Source organism: Corylus avellana, chromosome ca5 (assembly GCF_901000735.1).
Source record: "Corylus avellana chromosome ca5, CavTom2PMs-1.0".
NCBI lineage: Eukaryota > Viridiplantae > Streptophyta > Magnoliopsida > Fagales > Betulaceae > Corylus > Corylus avellana.
Genome location: NC_081545.1, coordinates 31,482,056 through 31,502,341, shown reverse-complemented (window position 1 = coordinate 31,502,341; position 20,286 = coordinate 31,482,056). Strand labels below are relative to the sequence as shown.

Below are 20,286 nucleotides of genomic sequence, written 5' to 3'. Positions count from 1 at the left end.
TGATTTAGAGACAACTGGTTGCTTCTTAGCACACCAGCTGATTAAGCAAGGTCCAAGGAAAATGGCATAACCAGTAGTAGACCTTCTGTCATCAGGATTGCCTGCCCAGTCCGAATCACTATAGGCATTTAGTTGAAGGGAGCCTTTGGTAAGGTGTAATCCATGATTGATGGAGCCCTTGAGGTATCGAAGAACTCTCTTTGCTGCTGACCAGTGGGTAGTAGTGGGAGAATGCATGAATTGGCAGAGTTGATTAACAGCAAAAGAGATGTCTGGCCGGGTGAGGGTACAGTACTGCAGTGCTCCTACTAGGTGTCTGTACTCTGAGGCATTGGGAAGAGGATCACCATCTTGCTGAGAAAGCTGGGAACCTGCTGGGAGTGGTGTCTTGGCAGGCTTGGCTCCTGTCATATGAACACGGTCTAGAAGTTCAGAGACATACTTTGTCTGAGATAGGTGAAGTCCTCCTGCCAGTGGCTGCAAATGAATGCCCAAGAAGTAATGAAGAGAGCCAAGATCTTTCATGGCAAAAGATTGCTTTAGGCAGGAAACCAAGTGAGTGATAGCAGGCAAAGAATTCCCAGTGACAATGATGTCATCGACATAAATGAGGAGAAAAAGGTGTATTGTGGGGGTATGGAGAGTAAACAGAGAGTAGTCCACCTTGGATTCTGTAAAACCAAGAGCAACCAAAGTAGCTGCCAATTTAGTAAACCAGGCCCTGGGCGCCTGCTTGAGGCCATAGATGGATTTCTGAAGTTTGCAGACATGATGAGGGAATTTGTTGTCAACAAAGCCTTGTGGTTGTTCCATAAAAACCTCTTCTTGTAAAGTGCCATGGAGAAAGGCATTTGAGACATCTAGTTGTCTGGTTGGCCATTGAAAGTGGACTACCAAAGCAAGGATAGCTCGTATGGTGGTGGATTTAACCACAGGGCTGAAAGTTTCATAGTAGTCGATGCCATCCTGTTGTTGAAAACCCTTAGCTACAAGTCGAGCCTTAAATCTGTCAAGAGTGCCATCAGCCTTCTGTTTCACTTTAAAAACCCATTTGTTAGTGATAACATTATGATGAGATGGTCTAGGGCAGAGGAGCCAGGTTTGGTTAGCTTGAAGGGCTTGGAATTCTTCCTTCATGGCTTGCTGCCAGTGAGGAGATTTTACTGCTTGGGAAAATCGAGTAGGGGCAGGAGGTAGGTTGGAGAGATTGACATGGGAGTGAAAGGCCAGGAGTGGATGTTTGGTGGAGAAGAAGAGCTTGTAGTTGGGAAATGATTTGGGCCTGCGAGTTCCATCCTGAAGCCTAGTAGTCATGGGATGATGATAGATAAGACTAGATACAAGGCTAGGAGGAGAAGGAGCAGGATCTGCGGTAGTGTTTGCAGTACCTGCAGAGATTGGGGATGGTGCAATGTTTGTATCGGCTGGAGGGACTGGAGAATCAGCAAGGGTGGGTGAAAGGGGTTCATCAGTGCTGAAACTAGTGTTAGAGGGCAAGTCATTAGGCATATCTGCAGTAGCAAAATCAGAGGACATGGGATCGATGGTAGATGTTGGGGTGTCAATAGGAGATGATGGAATGGCATGAGGAGCAAAAATAGAATGTATCAATGCTGGTGCAGGAGGACATACCTTGGGTGAAGCAGAATCATTTGCAGAGGTCAGTGAAGTGGACATCCAATCCTTTGCTGGGAAGGAATTTTCATCAAAAACAGCATTTCTGGTGATGATGGTCTTTTTGGACAAGGGTTCATAACACTTGTAGCCTCTGTAATTGGAGCAATAACCAAGAAAGATACATTTTTTGGATCGATACATCAGCTTGTGAGAATTGTAAGGTCTAAGAAGAGGATAGCAGGCACAACCAAAGATTCTAAGGAGAGAATAGTTAGGCTGTTTGTGAAGTAATTTGAAATATGGAGAGTGGTTTTTCAAGACAGTTGTAGGAAGTCTATTGATTAGATAGACTGCAGTGTTAAAGGCATCAACCCAATACGTTAGAGGAAGATAGGATTGAGCTAAGAGAGTGAACCGCGATTTGGTTTCATTGAGAAACTCTAAACAGGTTTTGGAACCTTGGTTGAGGGTTTGTAGCTGTCTTTTCAGATAAGAGATTCTGGCCTTTGACTGAGATGCATATCGTGTGGCCAGAGTAGTCCAAACTTGTTTGGCTGTCTTTAATCCATAGAGAGAAGAGAGCATACGGTCTGACATGGTTGTGTTGAACCAACTAAGGATGCATTGATCCTTTCTGTGCCAGATTGAGTAATCTGGATTCACCATTGTGGTGAGGTTTCCAGTTTCATCAGTGAGATGTTTGGGAGGACATGGCTCACTGCCATCAACGAAACCCATCAATTCATGGGTGTTCAGAATTGGAGTGAAGTGAGACACCCAGTTTAGGTAGTCTGCAGGGCCATCAAGCTTGGTAGAGATTTGTTGAGAGATGCTAGGCAGGGTGAATGTTGTAGTGACAGGTGCAGGGGATGAAGATGTGTTGGTGTTAGGTACAGAGGATGAAGACGAAGCAGGAGATGAGGCCATTGTTGTAGGATTGGAGGAGTTTTCCTTTAAAGGCTCTGATACCATAAAAGATTTCAAGGAGAAGAGAAAAGACAGAAAATCTGCACAAGAAAATTCCTCTTGTATTCGATAATAATTTTCTGAATGATACATCAGATTTTATAATATGTTTACAGTGTAACTAAAAAGGAAAACAATAGCTGTACAAAAAGGAAAACAATAGCTGTACAAATCAGACATCTATTACACACAATCAGCCATGATATTATGGGATTGTGTGTTTACATAATCTTCATCAAATCTTTCCTTGTGAATGTGTCTGTCAGCAAAGGGAGATGATCTTCTTTCCTTTGCTGTATCATTGACTAATGATTCTACTGAATCACATAGAATCTTGGCTGCTGTTCCATGATTATTGGGTGCTCCATGATTCTTGCCATTGTGATGCTCCATAGTGCAAGCTAGTGAAGATGAGTTGTCTGCATGCTCAGTGAGACTGATTGGTTGACAGGGCAGCTTAGGTGGCTGAAGGGAGTCATGTAGTCCCAACACCTCACCCCAGGGGTAAAAAGGCGAGTGATTATTAATCGTCCACTAACCATTAACTACACTAACCGCGAAACAGCAATGTATTTCGGGTCGGAAGACATATTTGAGAAACTATTTTCTGTGAAATAAACAAATTTCGTACCCTTTTTCTTTTTGGGCTGTTGAGTTTTGCTTGGTTTTGGCAGTGGTTTGATTTGGAAGAAAGATTTATTTGTATTATTAAAATATTCAGGATATAGTAAAGACAAATAAAATTAAAGTAGACTTTATTTTCTTCACTGAGATGGTGGCCAAGCTTATGGCCAAGGGATTGTCTCTAAAAAAACACTTCAGAGTACATGCATGTAGCTGGAATGAGACCAAAAAACACGTAAGTGAATAGCTACATGAATAATTCGAAAGGATTTGAAAATGCTTCGATGAACAAGCTTATGTGATCCTAGCTGGAGGGACATAATTGATCAATTAAATGTAAGCGGCGAGGAAACGGATCTTCTCAATTTCAAAATTCCTTCATTTCCTCCATTTAATGCATTTTGAAGGGTAGTGTTGTCCAAAAGTTTTAATGATGATAGTGCATTAAATGCAATATCCTTCAAAATACACTAAATAGAGAAAATTGAAAGATTTTGAAATGGAGATGATCCTTTTCTCACTAACGAGATACTCGTATGATAGTTCATATGATACTAGTAATATCTATGCTCATATAGTGTAAAGTGACTAATAAGCTAGTGTATCACAGAAAATCTCTTGAATTTAACTTTATAGGAAGTACTTAATTGAAAATTCAGCACAAATCAATACATTATGTGTTCGATTAAGTCATGGTGGTGACATGGATGCGGACTATGTTTCCAACTATAAGTAATTGAAGTTGTTTACTTGAAATATAATGATACGAAGTCTCCCCTTAATATGCTGTTGGTGGGAGAGTATATGGTAAATGATGCGGTAAGATAAATAAGCGACAAAAGCGTGAGCACATGGGTCATGCAGGGGCAGAACTATAAATATTCCCACAAAAAAAAAAGAAAAAGAAGGGTCCTTAAAAATTTTTAAAATTTAAAATTTTACCCTTAATTTTTTTTAACTTTGCCCCCTCAAACTCCATTTACCCCTAATTTTTTTAATTTTACCCTTTTGAACTCTAAATACTAGTTCAGCCCCTGGGGTCATGTCACGAATGTATAGGTTTTATAGATGAGAGTTTGGCAACATTTTGGTACCGAAGTAAATCATATCTCATCTTGCTTATGTTGGGGTAATCACTCTATAAAAGTATGCACTCTCAACCATGCAATTATCTCTCAGCTGATAGGTTTTCATTGGAGGTGTCTCTTCGTAAGAGATAGAGACAATCTTTCCAAGGAGACAAGGATTGCTTATCTTATCTTTCCAAGGAGATAGAGAAATAACCGGTTGAAAATTGTGGAAGATCCTAATCTACTCCCACTTGAGTTTGATAGAAATTCCATACTAGTGGGGGTTGGGGCATAGGCGGATGGGCTAGCTTGTTAAACTACCTTTTGTTCTAAGAAGATGTTTTTAATAATTTAATTAACACCTTAATACTTTTATCGAGATGTTTTTAATAATTTAATTTACACCTTAATACTTTTATAGACTCAAATTTCTTTTTAGTAAGTGAGGCATAACAATTGAAATATTTAATTTAAATGAAATGAATTGATGTAGTTAGTATTCAAATTCAAGACTTTTGACTTTGAAATTATGTTAAATCGTCATTTAAAAAAAAAAAAAAAAAGTTAAACTGATTTAAAAATATAAATTTAATCATTTAATCAATATTTTTATATTATATAACCAAACAAAAACTTATCCAGGCATTTATCTAAATTAGGGAATCTTAATATATTTCTTGATATATTCGGATCCTGATCCAGTTGTGCTAGGTAGGGAATCCTTCCATGGTGGTGGGGGCCAGCGGATGGGCCAGCTTTGCACATGTGATCCAGCAACGTTTCCACTTAATGTCTCTGGAACCCAATAATTAAAGTAATCAATAGGAGATCAACGTCAAACGCAAGAGTGGACGCATAGGGTGATAGACTACTGCTACGTAAAAGTAATCTTACAAATTTTTTTGTATTCTTTTTTAATTTTTTTTAAAATAATGTGACTATTAAAATTATTATTAAATTTTTAATTAATTATTACTAAATTTTAATTAAATGATAATTTTAATAGTCACATCATTTTTAGAATAATTCAAAATGAACACAAGAAGGACTTATAAAATTACTAAGTATGTAATGATAGTAGTTTATTATTTTCTTTTTTAAAAAGGAAATAACCTGTATTTTTCTTTAACAAAAGTAGGCATCACTTTTCAAAAAAGCATACGAGTGCTGTCCTTCAAAAGGATCAGCTCTTTGATTAATAATTATCTTTCCTTTCCTGTTTTTTTGTGCTGGTCTAATGGTGTTAATTGAGCTGGTTTTGGCTTCTTTCATGTTCCCAAGCTACGCAGGTTTGGGGTGTTGGTGATTTGTTGTCTTTCTAATTAGTTGCTGGTTTTGGTTTTCCCTTTGTAAAATTTATTTTGGTTTATAAATTAGTTATTCATCCAAACAAAATTCATATGATATTGAACTACAATTCTCTCATTGTTAGCATCACACTGTACATCTAAAGTCGCTAATTAATAGGCCATTGTACGTAGTGCTAGGTTTTCTCTTTGTGATTTATAAGTTTTATAAGGTGTAAATTCTTAGGCAAGTCCAAGCTGTAGGTGACCTTAGATGGTACATGCCCATTAGCGAGACCTATCTAATTTTAATTAAATATATCATAAACCCAATAAGAATGAACATTAATTTTTATTTTAAAATGTTATTTTGAATTATATGTATAGTTTAATGGTTTGTATGGGATGATTTTATAAAAAGGGTATGAGTTTGAATTTTCATAGAAAGCAAAATTTTATTTTTAGCATGATTTAATTCGTGGAACTTTTCTACAATAAACCCTAGCTAATTACAAAACCCTAGTCACCTAATTACATATGTATGGTCCGTATGGATATGTTTCATTAGTTTTTAAATTCAAATCAAAGACTAAACTTTTAAAACCTCATGTTATAAAGAGTAATGCTAAAAGTTACTCTTGTGTCCCTCTTGTGTTACTCTAAAAATGATGTGACTTTTAAAATCATTACTGGACTTGTGATTGATCATTATTGAATTTAATCAAATATTAATTTTAAAAGCCACCTCATTCATAGAGTGACACAAGAAAGACTTCTAGAATTACTCTATCATAAACCTTGTCATTCTTGTGTTCAAATTCAAAAGCAAATCAAAATGGGATTGAATTAAATTCATATCTCAATTATGTTATTTTTCATGCAATCAGTTTCAATGGAATTTAAAAAACTATTCCATGCAAATCGCATGGAGAATATTTTGTATGGAAAATTATTTCAAATAACTCATTATCTTTATTTTGCTATAATGTAATAAAAAGACTATTTTTTACCCATAAAAGTAATAGGTGGCAAAAAGCCACATGCACATCAGTGAGTGTGGCAACATCAACTATATATGGATGAAGCTTATGGCCTCTTGCCACCTAAGACTTTTATAGGCAAAAAAAAATGGTCTTTCTATTGTACTATAGCATTTCTCATAACTTAATAGCACGGCTTATTAAGTCGAGGTCACTAATTTGAATCCTCATTTTTCCTCTCAAATAAAAGCAAACTTAGTAGCGTTGGAAAGCTAATTGTTTAATGAATTTTTGTTAATTCTAAAGTTTACTAAGTCAAAATAGGCCGCAAAGAAAAGACTGGATAACTGGACGTAATGGTTCATCTGCAGTTGCGTTCAAACAAGCTAGCATTGGAAAGCTAATTCAGAGTTTTACAAAATCATGTTTCATGAATTTTTGTTAATTCCAAAGTCTATTGCATCAAAATGGGTCGCAAAGAAAAGACTGGACAAAATGGCTCATCTGCAGTTTCATGAAGGCTCAAGAAACCAAAAAAAAAAAAGTTTCAAGTTTGAGCTCGTCACACCGCATTAATCTACCTAACATCAACTTTGAGAAAGTTGATCAAATGATTTTACCAAAAGCAATCCTTTTTTTCTGAAGCCTATGCTCATTAATTTGTTTCATTAGTCTTTACAGTTCTAGGTGCTTCTATCCCCTGTGCAATACTTTTTGACTCTCATGTTTCACGTGAACCTTTTAAAAACATTAAGGCATTATATATATTTATATATATATTGCCACATATATCCTTCTTGTCCATATTGTATTTGTACGGATCACGTAAACTGAATTATGTACGTACATACTCTAGATCTAATTCAAATAAGCAATGCATGCATTCCAAATTTATGATCCATCTTAAACCTCTAATAATTTTAAGAATAATGCTATATATTTTTATTTCATGATAACAATTTTTTTTTTTTTTTATCAAGATTATAATAGAAAACAAAAGTGATTGATCGATAAAGCATAACTGCATAAGTGTCGGCTCAGACCTCGGTGAAACTAATAGTTTATATCAGTACTAGATCGACCTAGCTAGAATTAAATTCATATCTCAATGTTAATTTCATGCAATCAGTTTCAATGGAATTTAAAAACTGTTCCATGCAAATCGCATGGAGAAGATTTTGTATGGAAAATTATTTCAAGTAATTCACTACCACGATTCACATGCAATCTTTTCATTAAAATTTCAAGTTCCTAGATTTATTCAAATGTATAATATTTATACTTGCAACCTTAAGGAGAGCTTAATTGGTGAGATACCATGCACGTGGAGGTTATTTGTTAATTTTTATTAAATGATTTTTTTAATTTTAATTTCCACTTCCTTTTTTTTAATTTTTAGCTTTAATTTTTTTTATTAAAGGTATTTTCATTATTATGAATAATATTGACAATTTTTGATAGTTTAGAAGGGAGACAATATCTCAATTGAAAGTTTAGAAAAAATATTATCAATAGGTATTTGTTTGACTGTCATGCTTCACGTGAACTTTTGAATAACAAAAATGCATTATATATATATATATTCCAAATGATTCATCTTAAACCTCCGTTTAGTTTACAATTCTATTAATTTTAAGAATGAAGTTATCTATTTTTATTTTATAACATTGAAGTAACAATCTTAATAAATTTCTTATTTTTAATTTTTTTATAATGACTTTAATAATTGATTGAGACGGATGCTATTCCTTTGTTGAATATTAGATAAGGATGTGGTCCGGTGGTCCCTATTCTGCGTCTAATAATTCCAAAAACCTTACTTTCACACCATTGCTCAAGTATTTTCCATCAGATAATTAAGCTGCATATATATGGTATAGCAGCCGTAGGAGAATTGGTCTTCCACACCATGCACTCGCTTGCCCTCTACCTCTCCTTCCTCCATCTTCTCCTGATCACCCAAGTCGTCACCGAAACCCCGCCACCCTATGCTGCCACCGACTATTTTCTCCTCAATTGTGGCTCGTCCTCCGATTCAACCTCGCTGGATGGCCGTAACTGGGATGGCGATTTGAACTCAAAGTTCTCACCTCCAAATATAGAAACCACATCAATTGCATCTACCCCCTCCCAACACAACCCTTCTGTTACCCAAGTCCCCTACACCACTGCACGCATCTTTCACAACAAGTTCACCTACTCCTTTCCCGTCTCGCCTGGCTTGAAGTTCGTCCGTCTCTACTTCTTCCCGGCCTCCTACGCCGGACTCGATGAATCCAAGTCCTTCTCCTTGGTCACCGCCAATAACTTCACCCTCTTAAGCAACTTCAGTGCCTTCCTTGCCGTCTCTTCGTCAAAACCTCTCGTAGCCTCCGTAATCAAAGAATTCATAGTCCCTGTGTTGCGCACTCAGTTTCTCAACATAACATTTATTCCATCTCCGAGCTCTTACGCCTTCATTAATGGTATAGAGATTGTGTCTATGCCAAATAATCTCTATATGCACAATAGGGATGATGTAATGATCACCATGGTAGATTACAACATACCCTTCTATTTCGACGAAACCACTGCTCTTGAGACCATGTATAGACTAAACGTGGGGGGCAACGATATCTCGGGCGAAGACGATACTGGGATGTTCCGGACTTGGCGTCAGGACTCGCAGTATCTGTTTGGCCAGATGAAAGGGATGATAGCTTACAGCTCGTCTGATGTCAAGATACAGTATACTACGGACACACCGGCCTATACTGCGCCGGAGATTGTGTATAAAACTTCTCGTACAATGGATCTGAATCCTACGGTTAACTTGAATTCCAACCTCACGTGGATCTTCACGGTTGATGGCGGGTTTAACTATCTTTTTAGGCTTCATTTTTGTGAAACTCTGAAAGAGGTAGTGAAAAGGAACCAACGAGTTTTTAAAATATTCATCAATAATCAGACGGCAGAGGCAGATGTGGATGTGATTAATTGGAGCGGCGGTAACGGAATTCCTGTATACAGAGAGTATGTTGTGTTCTTCCCAAGTGGAAACAAGGCCAAACAAGATTTGTGGCTCGCGCTACACCCTGACTGGGATATGTCACCACTTCCCGCATACGCCAGTGCCATCTTGAACGGTGTGGAAATATTTAAGTTGAACCGATCAGACGGTAGTCTTGCTGGGATCAACCCGGAAGTGGAGGGGGTTACCACACTCCCGGCCCCGGAACCCAAAACAAAATTAACGGAGAGGCCAAAGAAGTTGTCGCCGACGGTAGCCATTATCATTGGAGGTGTTGTTGGTCCACTCTTAATTCTTTTTTTAGTGACTTTCCGGCTGAGTAAGAGAGCCAAGGACATCGGCTCCAACGGTGAAACTTCATGGTGGGGTCTATTTTCTTTCACCAAGACCAAGTCAACTAAGACGCAGGGCTCATCTTTACCTTCCGAATTATGTCGTAAGTTTTCATTTGCTGAAATCAAAGCCGCCACAAATGATTTCGATAAGGTTTTAATCATAGGGGTTGGAGGGTTTGGCAACGTGTATAAAGGGTACATTGATGACGGGACCATCTCAGTTGCAATCAAACGGCTGAAATCTAGTTCACAGCAAGGGGCTCATGAGTTCCGCACCGAGATCGTGATGCTCTCTCAGCTTCGTTACCTCCATCTCGTTTCTCTGATTGGATATTGTAACGAAGGTGATGAGATGATACTCATCTACGATTACATGGCCCGTGGGACTCTACGTGATCATTTGTACAACACCAATAATCCACCTCTTCCGTGGAAGCAACGCCTTGAGATTTGTATTGGTGCGGCTCGTGCTTTGAACTATCTTCATACGGGCGCAAAGCAAACGATCATTCATCGTGATGTGAAAACAACAAATATCTTATTAGATGAGAAATGGGTTGCCAAGGTATCCGATTTTGGATTGTCCAAAGTAGGTCCCACTGGCATGGCCAACTCCCATGTTAGCACGGTGGTGAAGGGTAGTTTTGGGTACATGGATCCAGAGTATTACAGACGTATGCAGTTGACTGCAAAGTCTGATGTGTACTCGTTTGGTGTGGTTTTGTGCGAAGTATTGTGTGCAAGGCCTCCTATAATGCGTACAACAGAGATAGCAATGGGCCTAGCGAGGTGGGCGCAGGAAATCTATCGCAATGAAAAGGTTGAAGAGATGGTTGATTCATCAATTAAGGGTGAAATAGGGATTCGGTGCTTGAAGAAATTTGTTGAGATTGCGATGAATTGTTTACTTGACAACGGAATTGAACGGCCATCAATGGATGATGTGTTGTGGGGCCTTGAGTTCGCATTGCAATTGCAAGAGAGTGTAGACGAAGATGTAGGGCTTAATGTGGTTGAAATTGACGAGCTGGATGATGAGAAAGGTCTCTTCCCCAAGTCCACACTTGATGATAGTGATGACATGTCTAGTAGCAGCAGTGGACAAGTGTCAAGTAGAAATAGCAACAGCAGGGTGACCATAATGAGCAACGGAGAGCAAAGTTTTGCCAGTGCCAGTCAAGATTCGGGCAAACTAATGTCCTCTAGTCCTTTGGGACAGTGTTCTCTATGATTATGAATCTTAGCGGTCGGTGAAAGATGGTAGCTGAATTTTTATTAGGCCTTATTGGGAGTCATATATTGCGGACAAGGGTTTGTAGGAAAGTCATTCTATTCATGAGTGTAGCAAATTAAATGATAGTTGTAGTGCATGTATCTGATTGAATCACTCTAAAGGCATAGATTACGGGATTCTTCTTGACTTGGGTTTTGTTGTAAGTCAGCTCTGAGCAAGATAATAAGTTAAAGGATTAAGCTAAGTCTGAGTTTTCATTAAAGTTAGAAACATTCATTTGAAAATGTTGATATGACACTCTAATTAATAATTGGAATTTTCGTTATATATAATGGTTGACTGAAAATAGCATGGCAACATTGTTGAATGAATATGGAATATAATTATAGTATTTATTATTATTTATTATTGAATTTGGGAGAATGGAGAAAATGGATTTCTTTGTGACTATTTTTTTTTTTTTTAATCAAATTAGAAAAGAGGTACAAGTGATAAAAATTGAAAAGGAACGGGCTCAACCCAAACAGAATAGGCCAAAACTCAAAGAGTCATAAACTAAGGTTGTATTGTTCCAACAGTTTCGAAACCCAACGCCGGCGTCAAGATCAACGAAACGGTATTACAAAACACTCGTCTTTCTCTAGAAAGAAGAAACAGATTTTTTACTTAGGCTCCATTTACTTTGACGTAAAATGATTTCGAGAAAATATTTTTCGCAATTTACGGTGTTTATTACGACGTAAAATAGTGGTCAAACTGAAAATGATTTCGGTTTGACCAAAAATCCTTTACATTTTTGGGGAAAATGGTTTACACTTTTAATTTCGTAAACCATTTTCCCAACTCAGCCTAAAAAAAACCCGACGCTCTTGATTAGAAAAAAAAAAAAACAAAAAACCCCCGACTCCTCACCTTCACGCACAGCTTCTCTTTCACCTTCACCTTCACGCACAGCGGCAGCTGCTGATTCTCCTTCACCTGCACAGCTCATCTCTCTCGGCCGAGCTTCACTCTTCAACCCCGATGCAGGTACTCTCATCTTTCTCTTTCTTTGTTGAACCATATGTATGGAGCGATTCAAATCTACGAATTTCTCTTGGTAATTTTCGTTTGATTTTGGTTTCTTTCTCTGTTGGACAACTGGAAATCATGGAGCGATTTTGATTTTGGTTTCTTTTCCTATTAACGTATCAGATTTGCGATTTAGGTTTTGGGTCTAGGGTGTGGATTTTGGAAAATGAGAACTTCTATGATCTTTGTTGTTATGGGCTGTTTTTGGTTGTTGATTCTTGGAAGTTCTGACTTTGAGATGAACCTCAACCGAATGGGTTTTTGTTTCCTTTTGATTTTTTGGTTGTGTGATGGCAGATTGGGGGGGAATTTCGGTGGCTCTTGGCTCTTTGCTTGGTGTTTTGCTATGTGAGGTCTTGGTTGGATTTTCGATTCAAGTTATACTAGATGTTGTCTTATCTCCTATAGATCAACGTTTGTTTCTCTGTCGCTCTCACTTGTTGGGGTTCTAAATACTAAATGTTGTGTTCAGTTTTGTTCTTCAACTTCCTGATTTTTGCTCCGCTTGCTTGACTTCATTGTATGTAATAACTAAAACCCATTACTAGTTAAGCTTCTTTCTGCAGAATAAATGCATCTGTTTCTTGCAAAGTATTTAACTGAAAATTCATGCCCTGCTTTTTTCTTAAAATATGGCCAAGTTATCTGGTTGCCCAAAGTGGTTGTAAGTTGAGGATAGAGGGAAATTGAGAGTATAGGAGTGGAAAATAAACAAAGAAATCAACTTGTCTCGACCTGTCCTTTATTTGTTTGTTTGTGTTGTATGGGGAATTAAGCTATAGGAGAGTGGGATGAGATTGCCTCTTTTTGGATTTAATTGGAATCCGAGACCCATAGGATTTCTATGGTTACAATGTGTGAGTACATTATATGAAACCACTCATGCATTAACTTTGAGTCTATTAAAGTTTATAAATTTCTATGGTTGCTGTGGAGTGGTTTGCTGGGGTGTTTAAGTAGCTTTTGAGTCTTTTCTGCTTGGTTGCTGAGGTTTCTTTTGCTCTGTTTCTGCTTTTTGGTTAGTTAGTTTGTAAGCTTTTGGTTAAGTTTGTTCATAGTATTGATAATCTAGTGTTTTGATTGATTGTGACTAATTGAGATGGAATAATTTTGGCTATCCAACAATACTGAAAGTCTTTTGTGTGCCTAGATTAAAGGAAATATCAAGCTACAGTTTCCTTTGTTTGTTAAAGTTGAAAATCGTCATAATTATAGGACATACATTTTTTTAGTTGGATCTAAAAAATACATCAAAAGACTTTTCTAGTATCAAGCACTGCTTATTGCACTTGGTTGTTGAACTTCTATCATTTTTCCACATATCATATTATTGCATTGCTTATTGCACCATGTAAGACTTAAATTTTTTGGAATTTATTAATCATTTGTTACAGAGAAACAATGCATATATGATTTATTACTTATTGCTTATTTTTATGTTGTTTGTAGATGGATGAAACAATTCTTTCGACAGTTACGACCACAGTCGCATCTGTTATTACTGTTGGGCTTGTAATCTTAAAAGATATTAGATCTAGGAGAGTATTACGTAGGGAACCTCATGTTAATCGTTAGTATGAAAGAGGGATTTATATGGATAATATTCTTTATGAAAGCAGACAAGATTGTATTGACCAAATAAGAATGAGTCATATATCGTTCTTTGAATTATGTAAAATTATTTCTGAGAACAACCTTATACGTGAGACCATTCACATGTCTATTAAGGAACAAGTGTTGATATTTTTACACATTATTGGACATAATGTGAGGTTTCGAGTGGTTGGTGGAAGGTTCTATAGATCGATTAGGTCTATTCATCGATGTTTTAAGGTTGTACTTGGAGTCTTGACGCTATATAAACATTTAATTAAACAACCTGATAACTCCACTTCTCTGGAAATAAGGAATAGCCGAAAGTTTTACCCATACTTTAAGGTAAGTTTTAAAATTTGATTTTTTTTTTTTCTTAAAAAAAAATTCAAGTAATTTATCAAATTAACGTAACTTGTATTGGTCTTCATTAAGATTGTGTTGGAGCAATAGATGAAACTCATATTCGGGCATCTGTTCCAGTTGCCCTTTCATATATATCAATCTTCCTAGATGTGGAATATTTGTAATATTGATGTATGGACATTTTTAGATACAGTACTTTCAAAGTACTTTATCTATTTTTTTTTCTGAAAAAAATAAAAAATTCAAAAATATTCTCAGAGAGGTTGATTGTTTTTGTCAAATTTTAACAATCAAACATAAATTATTTTATATTAATATTTTTATATTTTGAATAAAAATTATATTTTATAGGTTGAAATAAAATATTTTAAAAAAAATTAAAAAATTGATTTTCAGTACAGTTGAATAGCTTATATAAAAATTAATAGTTTTTTTATATTAATAGTTTTTTAAAAATTAAAAAAATTAAAAATTGTTATTGAAAATATTTTTTAAAAAAATTGATTTTCTGTGCGCGCAGTAAACACTGTAAAATGTTTTCAGTGAAAAACATTCTCAGAAAAAATGACTTCTTTAAAAATATTTTTCGACAAAAATTATTTTACGTCAAAGTAAATAGATTCTTAGTATAAAATAAAAAGTAATATTATAAATTTTGTTTTCTAATTTTAATATTAAGATAATATTACTTATCATTTTAGACAGAGAAATGCTTCTATGCATTCTCCTATCATTCTACTTACCATCTCTGTCTCTACGTGGCATATGACACGTCTTTTTTTTTTTAAAAAAAAAAACAAAATCGAATTGCTCACATATCCGGCGGGGGGAAAAAATTTAGCTCCAAATTTGACCCAAATTTGAACCTCACCCTCACGCAGTGTTTCCCCTCACCCTTTCTCTCTCCGGCAACTGACGCTCTCTCTCTCTGTCTCCGTCAATCGACTCTCTCTCTCTCTCTCTCCGGCAACCCCACGCTCTCTCTCTCTCTCTCTCTCTCTTTTCGGCCGAAACCCACAACGCTCTCTATCTGTCTCTGACCGAATCCACGTTCTCTGTCTCTCTCTCTCCGGCCACTGCTCCGGCTCAAACGTTTGGGCATTTCGGATTTTTGGCGTTTGGGCGTGAACGGAACGGCTCACATTTCAGGTAATGAGATATTATAAGTGATTTAGAAATTCACTTTATATCTAGAAATTCACTTTATATCGATCTAGAAATTCACTTTATATCTGTTTCTCATCAAGCCGAAGGACAATGGTTACATGCCCTTTGATCTAAATGCTTTGTGTAACTGATGTACGATTTGAGTTAGGCCGAACCCCACGCTCTCTCTCTCTTTCTCTGGCCGAACCCGCTCTCTCTCTCTCTCTCTCTCTCTCCGGTCACTCCTCCGACTCAGACGGCGGCAAACCCAGCTGCTCGCCTACAACCCATTTCAGGAAATCCAATTTCATCCAAAATTGAAATCCCCAAATCTGTCCCTCCATCTCCATCTTCCCTCTCCCCCACTCACGCACAGCCAGCCACGAGCAGCAACGTCGACCACCAGGACAGAACTCCATCTCCGGCGACGAGCATCCACGTGATTCTGTTGAGCAACCCACGCTATGCTGTCAAGCAACCCATCTCCGGCGACGAGCAGCTGGGTTTGCCGCCATCTGAGCCGGAGCAGTGGCCGGAGAGAGAGAGCGTGGGTTCGGCCGTAGACTGAGAGAGAGAGAGTGGGGTTCGGCCGGAGACAGAGAGAGAGCGTCGTGGGTTTCGGCCGAAAAGAGAGAGAGAGAGAGCGTGGGGTTGCCGGAGACAGAGAGAGAGAGCGTCGGCTGCCGGAGAGAGAGAGAGAGAGAAAGGGTGAGGGTGAGGGGAGAGACTTAAATTTTTCTCCAGCTGAATATGTGAGTAATTGATTTTTGCTTTTAAAAAAAAAAAAAAATTAAGACGTGTCATGCCACGCAGGCAGAGATGGTGAGTAGAAGGTTTAGAGAATGCGTCATAGCATATCTCTTTTTAATTAGAACATCAGCTGAAAAAGGCTCGCCTAGTTTTCACGTTGCCAAATAAATTTCCGTACTACTACACTAATAAATTGAGGAAACTGAGGAAAGCATCGTGTGTGCATCGAGGCATTGAAGAAGAAGACGAAGAAGAGGCTATCTGAGTGCTCGTGGACGCCATGGATAGGAGACTTAGAAGCTTGTTTAATAATGCAATGCTAATTAGCAGATTTTGAGAAAAAGGCTTGATCAGTTTCTCTAACAAGGCTTTGGCTAGTGTTATTTTAACTTATATAGGTATCATGTATGCAAGCGATTCCCCGGCTTTCCGCGTTGCGAAAAAGTGGTCAACATTAGGAAACTTGCAGGTTACTACTAGCAATAAAGTTGTTTACTCCCATTTCCCTCTAATGTCCACGAAAGTAGAAGGAAATGTCGTGGAAAGTGGACAGTTACAACTGACAACACGCCATGTTTTCTGGCTTTCCCATTCAACACGGATTTAACTTTAAAGTCTCTGTTTTCGAGGCAGAAAGCAGAGTAAAACAGTGTAAGAATCAAAGAGGAAAGAGTAGCTTTGCAATTTGCATGATTAATGCTTTTTACAGCAATTCAAAAGGACCTTGAGTCAGGAAAAAACTTTGAACTTGTGAGTTGCAAAATTGGATGGGTCCCATTAGAAATTGGTTTAATCTGGTTTATCAAGACCAATTGATTTATTGCTAATTGACCCATATCTCAGGTTCTACGTGTTGATAAATATCAACAGGTTCTCAGGAATTATGAGCTGGAACTCAAATTATGTACAAAACTTGTCGTTTCTTTTTGTGTCGGTGGCTCTTAAAACAATTACTTATTAATTATTCTTTATCTTTCGGTGGAGAACAGCTCAGAACAGCTCAGCTTTGTCTTTCGGTGGAAAACAGCTCAGCTTTGTCCCAAAAGAAATGTTTTAAAGAAATCTTTGTGTCGGCGACTCTTAAAAAAAAATTAAAACTTTTACTTTTCTTTATCTTTATCAATTTCTTTAAAACTAAAACTTTTACTTTTTCTTTATCTTTTGGGTGGTGAAAAACAGCTCAACTTTAACGCAAAAGAAAAGTTTTAAATTATATTATTTTTAAATAACGTAGTTTTAAATAAATATTATTTTTAAAAAATAAAAAATAAATCTGATCCTGATTTTTTTATTTGATTTTTAAAAATTAATATTTATCTAAAAGAATACTAAAAAAAAAACAACTAACATCTTTATAAAAAAATAATAATAATAAAACATAAAATGAATTTTCACTTCCCGAGGCGGTAGTAATGATCCAAAATAACCATTTATGTCACAATGTGCAAATATATTGTAATATGGTTAGAGATGATTAAAAAGGTACACAGACTAATAAAGTTGATCGTCAATAACTTCACTGTAACACCCAGTGCGAAAAATGTTATTAGGACTGACCTACTTGTTAATATCAGTCAGAATGCTGGCCATTTCGTCTCTCATCTTAATTTCTCCCGCGAGACGTACACAGACCAATAATGGAGGAGAGATAGAGAGAGATGATAACAACCATAATTTCCAGGCAAGTAAAGGCAGCCCGTGGTCAATTCCAGCTACAAGCGTGAAGTTGTAACCCAAGTAAATAAAAAGAAAGACCCTAACTAGAAAGAAGAGAAATACCAAGAGAATATCTATGCCACGGTACCGTGCGTCAAAAGACAAATCTGTAGCAAATCTTGATAATCTACAAAAGCCTGCTTTTCGTCTGAAGTTTAAAAAATTTTGGTATGCCAAAACTACATGCTTGTCCTTCATTGGGCAGACAACCAAAAGCTCAGAGCCGTTATTGCTCTGCAGAGAACCAGCTTTTCTTTTTTTTTTTTCTTTTTCTTTAGAGCAGCACGCCTCAAAAAGTCTTGATAAACAGCTTTTTACATTATCAAGGTTTGCTGCAAATTGTACGGTACTTGTTTCGCACAATACCGTGGGATGGGTGTGGGTTGACAAACTTGATCCTCATCTCTTAAGTCATGCCAAAATCTAATTTTAGAGCTGTTACTCACCATAGATTTAATATTATTAGAGAGTTCCTCCGGCTCCGAATGATAATTTTACGTAACTATGCTTCATTGACACACTTCTGTTTCAACAAAGATATGAAGTTATGCAAAGGAAATTTCAAGAAGAAAAGTATTACATTTTAAAGGGCAATCTTTTAGTCTTCCACCATTCATTAAGTTGTTAGCATATGTTCCATGGCATCCATGCTAAGCAAATTGTGCATCTGACTTCCCCTTCCCCCCATTTGAATAGAAAATAATAAAAAAATAAATAAATTGAGCATCCGACTTTTGCTTTTGGCATTGCCTTTCCAACACCGCCAAACTTTGACCATCTCGATTCTTGATCTATTCTGATATGAGATTGAACTGCATCAGATCTTTTTAGTGTTTGGGAAAGTAAGTTTAATCTGGTTTATCGAGACCCACGACCATTTTAAACCCCCCTCCCCCCGGGAAAAAAAAAACAAAGAAAAAGCATTATTACTGATTTGTTTGCCCCTATAATATATTAATATGATCAAGTGCCTTGAAGCAATTGACCAGTATGTCCTAAAGCATGAGTTTTTAAAAGCAGTATATTGATAAGGTAAGAGCAAGCAAAGGGCAAAAGGGTATCTAAGCAATGGAGATAGAAGAATCAAAATTCCAAATTAATAACCCACGCACCAACCACAGGATGTACACAATCAGACCCACTTTTCTGGTAACAGGTGGGATTGATAATTTTTTATAGGACACACAAAATTAACATAACATTCTTGTAAAAGTATTATTGCCTGCTTTCAGTTGCTATATGCCTACCTAACATTCTTGTAAAACTATCCTCACTGTGCAACATACAAACAAACGAATGGGAAGGAAATCCCTCCATTACATTTTCTCTCAATTTCCTAACATCGGTCCACCGATTTACCTCTCTTGTCCACCAAAGTAGAAGGAAATGTCGTGGAAATTAAGTTGGATTCAGGGTAATATGTCTGAATTGTTGGGATCGAAATTAGAAAAATTGTCGGGTGGCCTACGTGAAGACCAAGTTTCATGGAAATTAGGAGTGATTCCCTATTTGTCTACTGATTTATATTTTCTCGTATAGGTTGGTTTTATTATGTAATATTCTTCATTAATTCCTTAATTGTATTTGCTATTTTAACTAGTAAAAAATGTAAAATTAGTCATTGTAATTTACCTGATTTATAATTAGCTACATTTGGTATAAAAATGAACTAAAAGGTCTCTGAGGTATACCAAAAAAATAATTTCGTCCACTAATTTAACAGATTATGTTAGTGTGATACTGACTTAAATAGAACAAATATCATAATTTTATTGGCTCTAACGTTTCACGCTATCATAATTTGTTAAGTTAGTGAATGAAATTTGGTTGTAGGGATTAAATTATTTTTTTGGCATACTTTAGGGACCTTTGAGTTCAGTTTGATATCACAGAGAGCTAATTACAAATCAGTTAAACCATAGGGATTGATTTTGCATTTTTTTTCCTTCTAACTACAGCCATAAATAGACTCTTTTTGTAAACATGCTTTTAGAAGTGTTTTTTCAATATTTCTATTGTATTATTCTAAAACTGGTATGAATTTTAAAATTATTGTCGAATCAAAATCCAAAAAATTAAATAAATCACTACAAAATCATTGTTGAATAAAAATCCAATAAATAAATAAATCACTATAAAGGGAAGTTTGAATGAAGGTAATATTTTAAAATTGCTGGGAATTCTAAAAATTTTGCACTTACGTGGAGGGAATCCTTTTTGCTTGGAATGTGAAAGATGTGAGAATCCACATTCCCTTGGCTTGAAAATGTGGTATTTTTCTAAAATAACAAAAAACCTGAATTGCTAATGACTTGAAGTGTAGTTCACCGCCCAAGTAATGTTAGAAATTTTTCTTGTGTTACTTTAAAATTGAATGATGTAACTTATAAAATCATTATTGAACTTGTGATCGGTCATTTTAAAGTGACAAAGAAATACAAGAATAACTTATAAAATTACTCTGTACCAATCAGGCAGAGTTTATTGCATGTGTCGAGGGATGTTAAGACCACAAGTAATTA

General features: G+C 36.5%; 1 protein-coding gene and 1 pseudogene across 1 annotated transcript; both read left to right on the top strand.

The window, feature by feature from the left end:
- Positions 1-8,411: 8,411 nt before the first annotated feature.
- Positions 8,412-11,324, top strand: LOC132181514 (receptor-like protein kinase FERONIA). The gene is given in 2 exon segments (XM_059594765.1): positions 8,412-11,098; positions 11,101-11,324. Coding segments are annotated over 2 exon segments (2,688 nt in total). The 5' UTR covers positions 8,412-8,452; the 3' UTR covers positions 11,143-11,324.
- Positions 11,325-16,451: 5,127 nt separating this feature from the next.
- Positions 16,452-20,286, top strand: part of LOC132182137 (uncharacterized) — a 5,688-nt pseudogene continuing 1,853 nt past the window's right edge.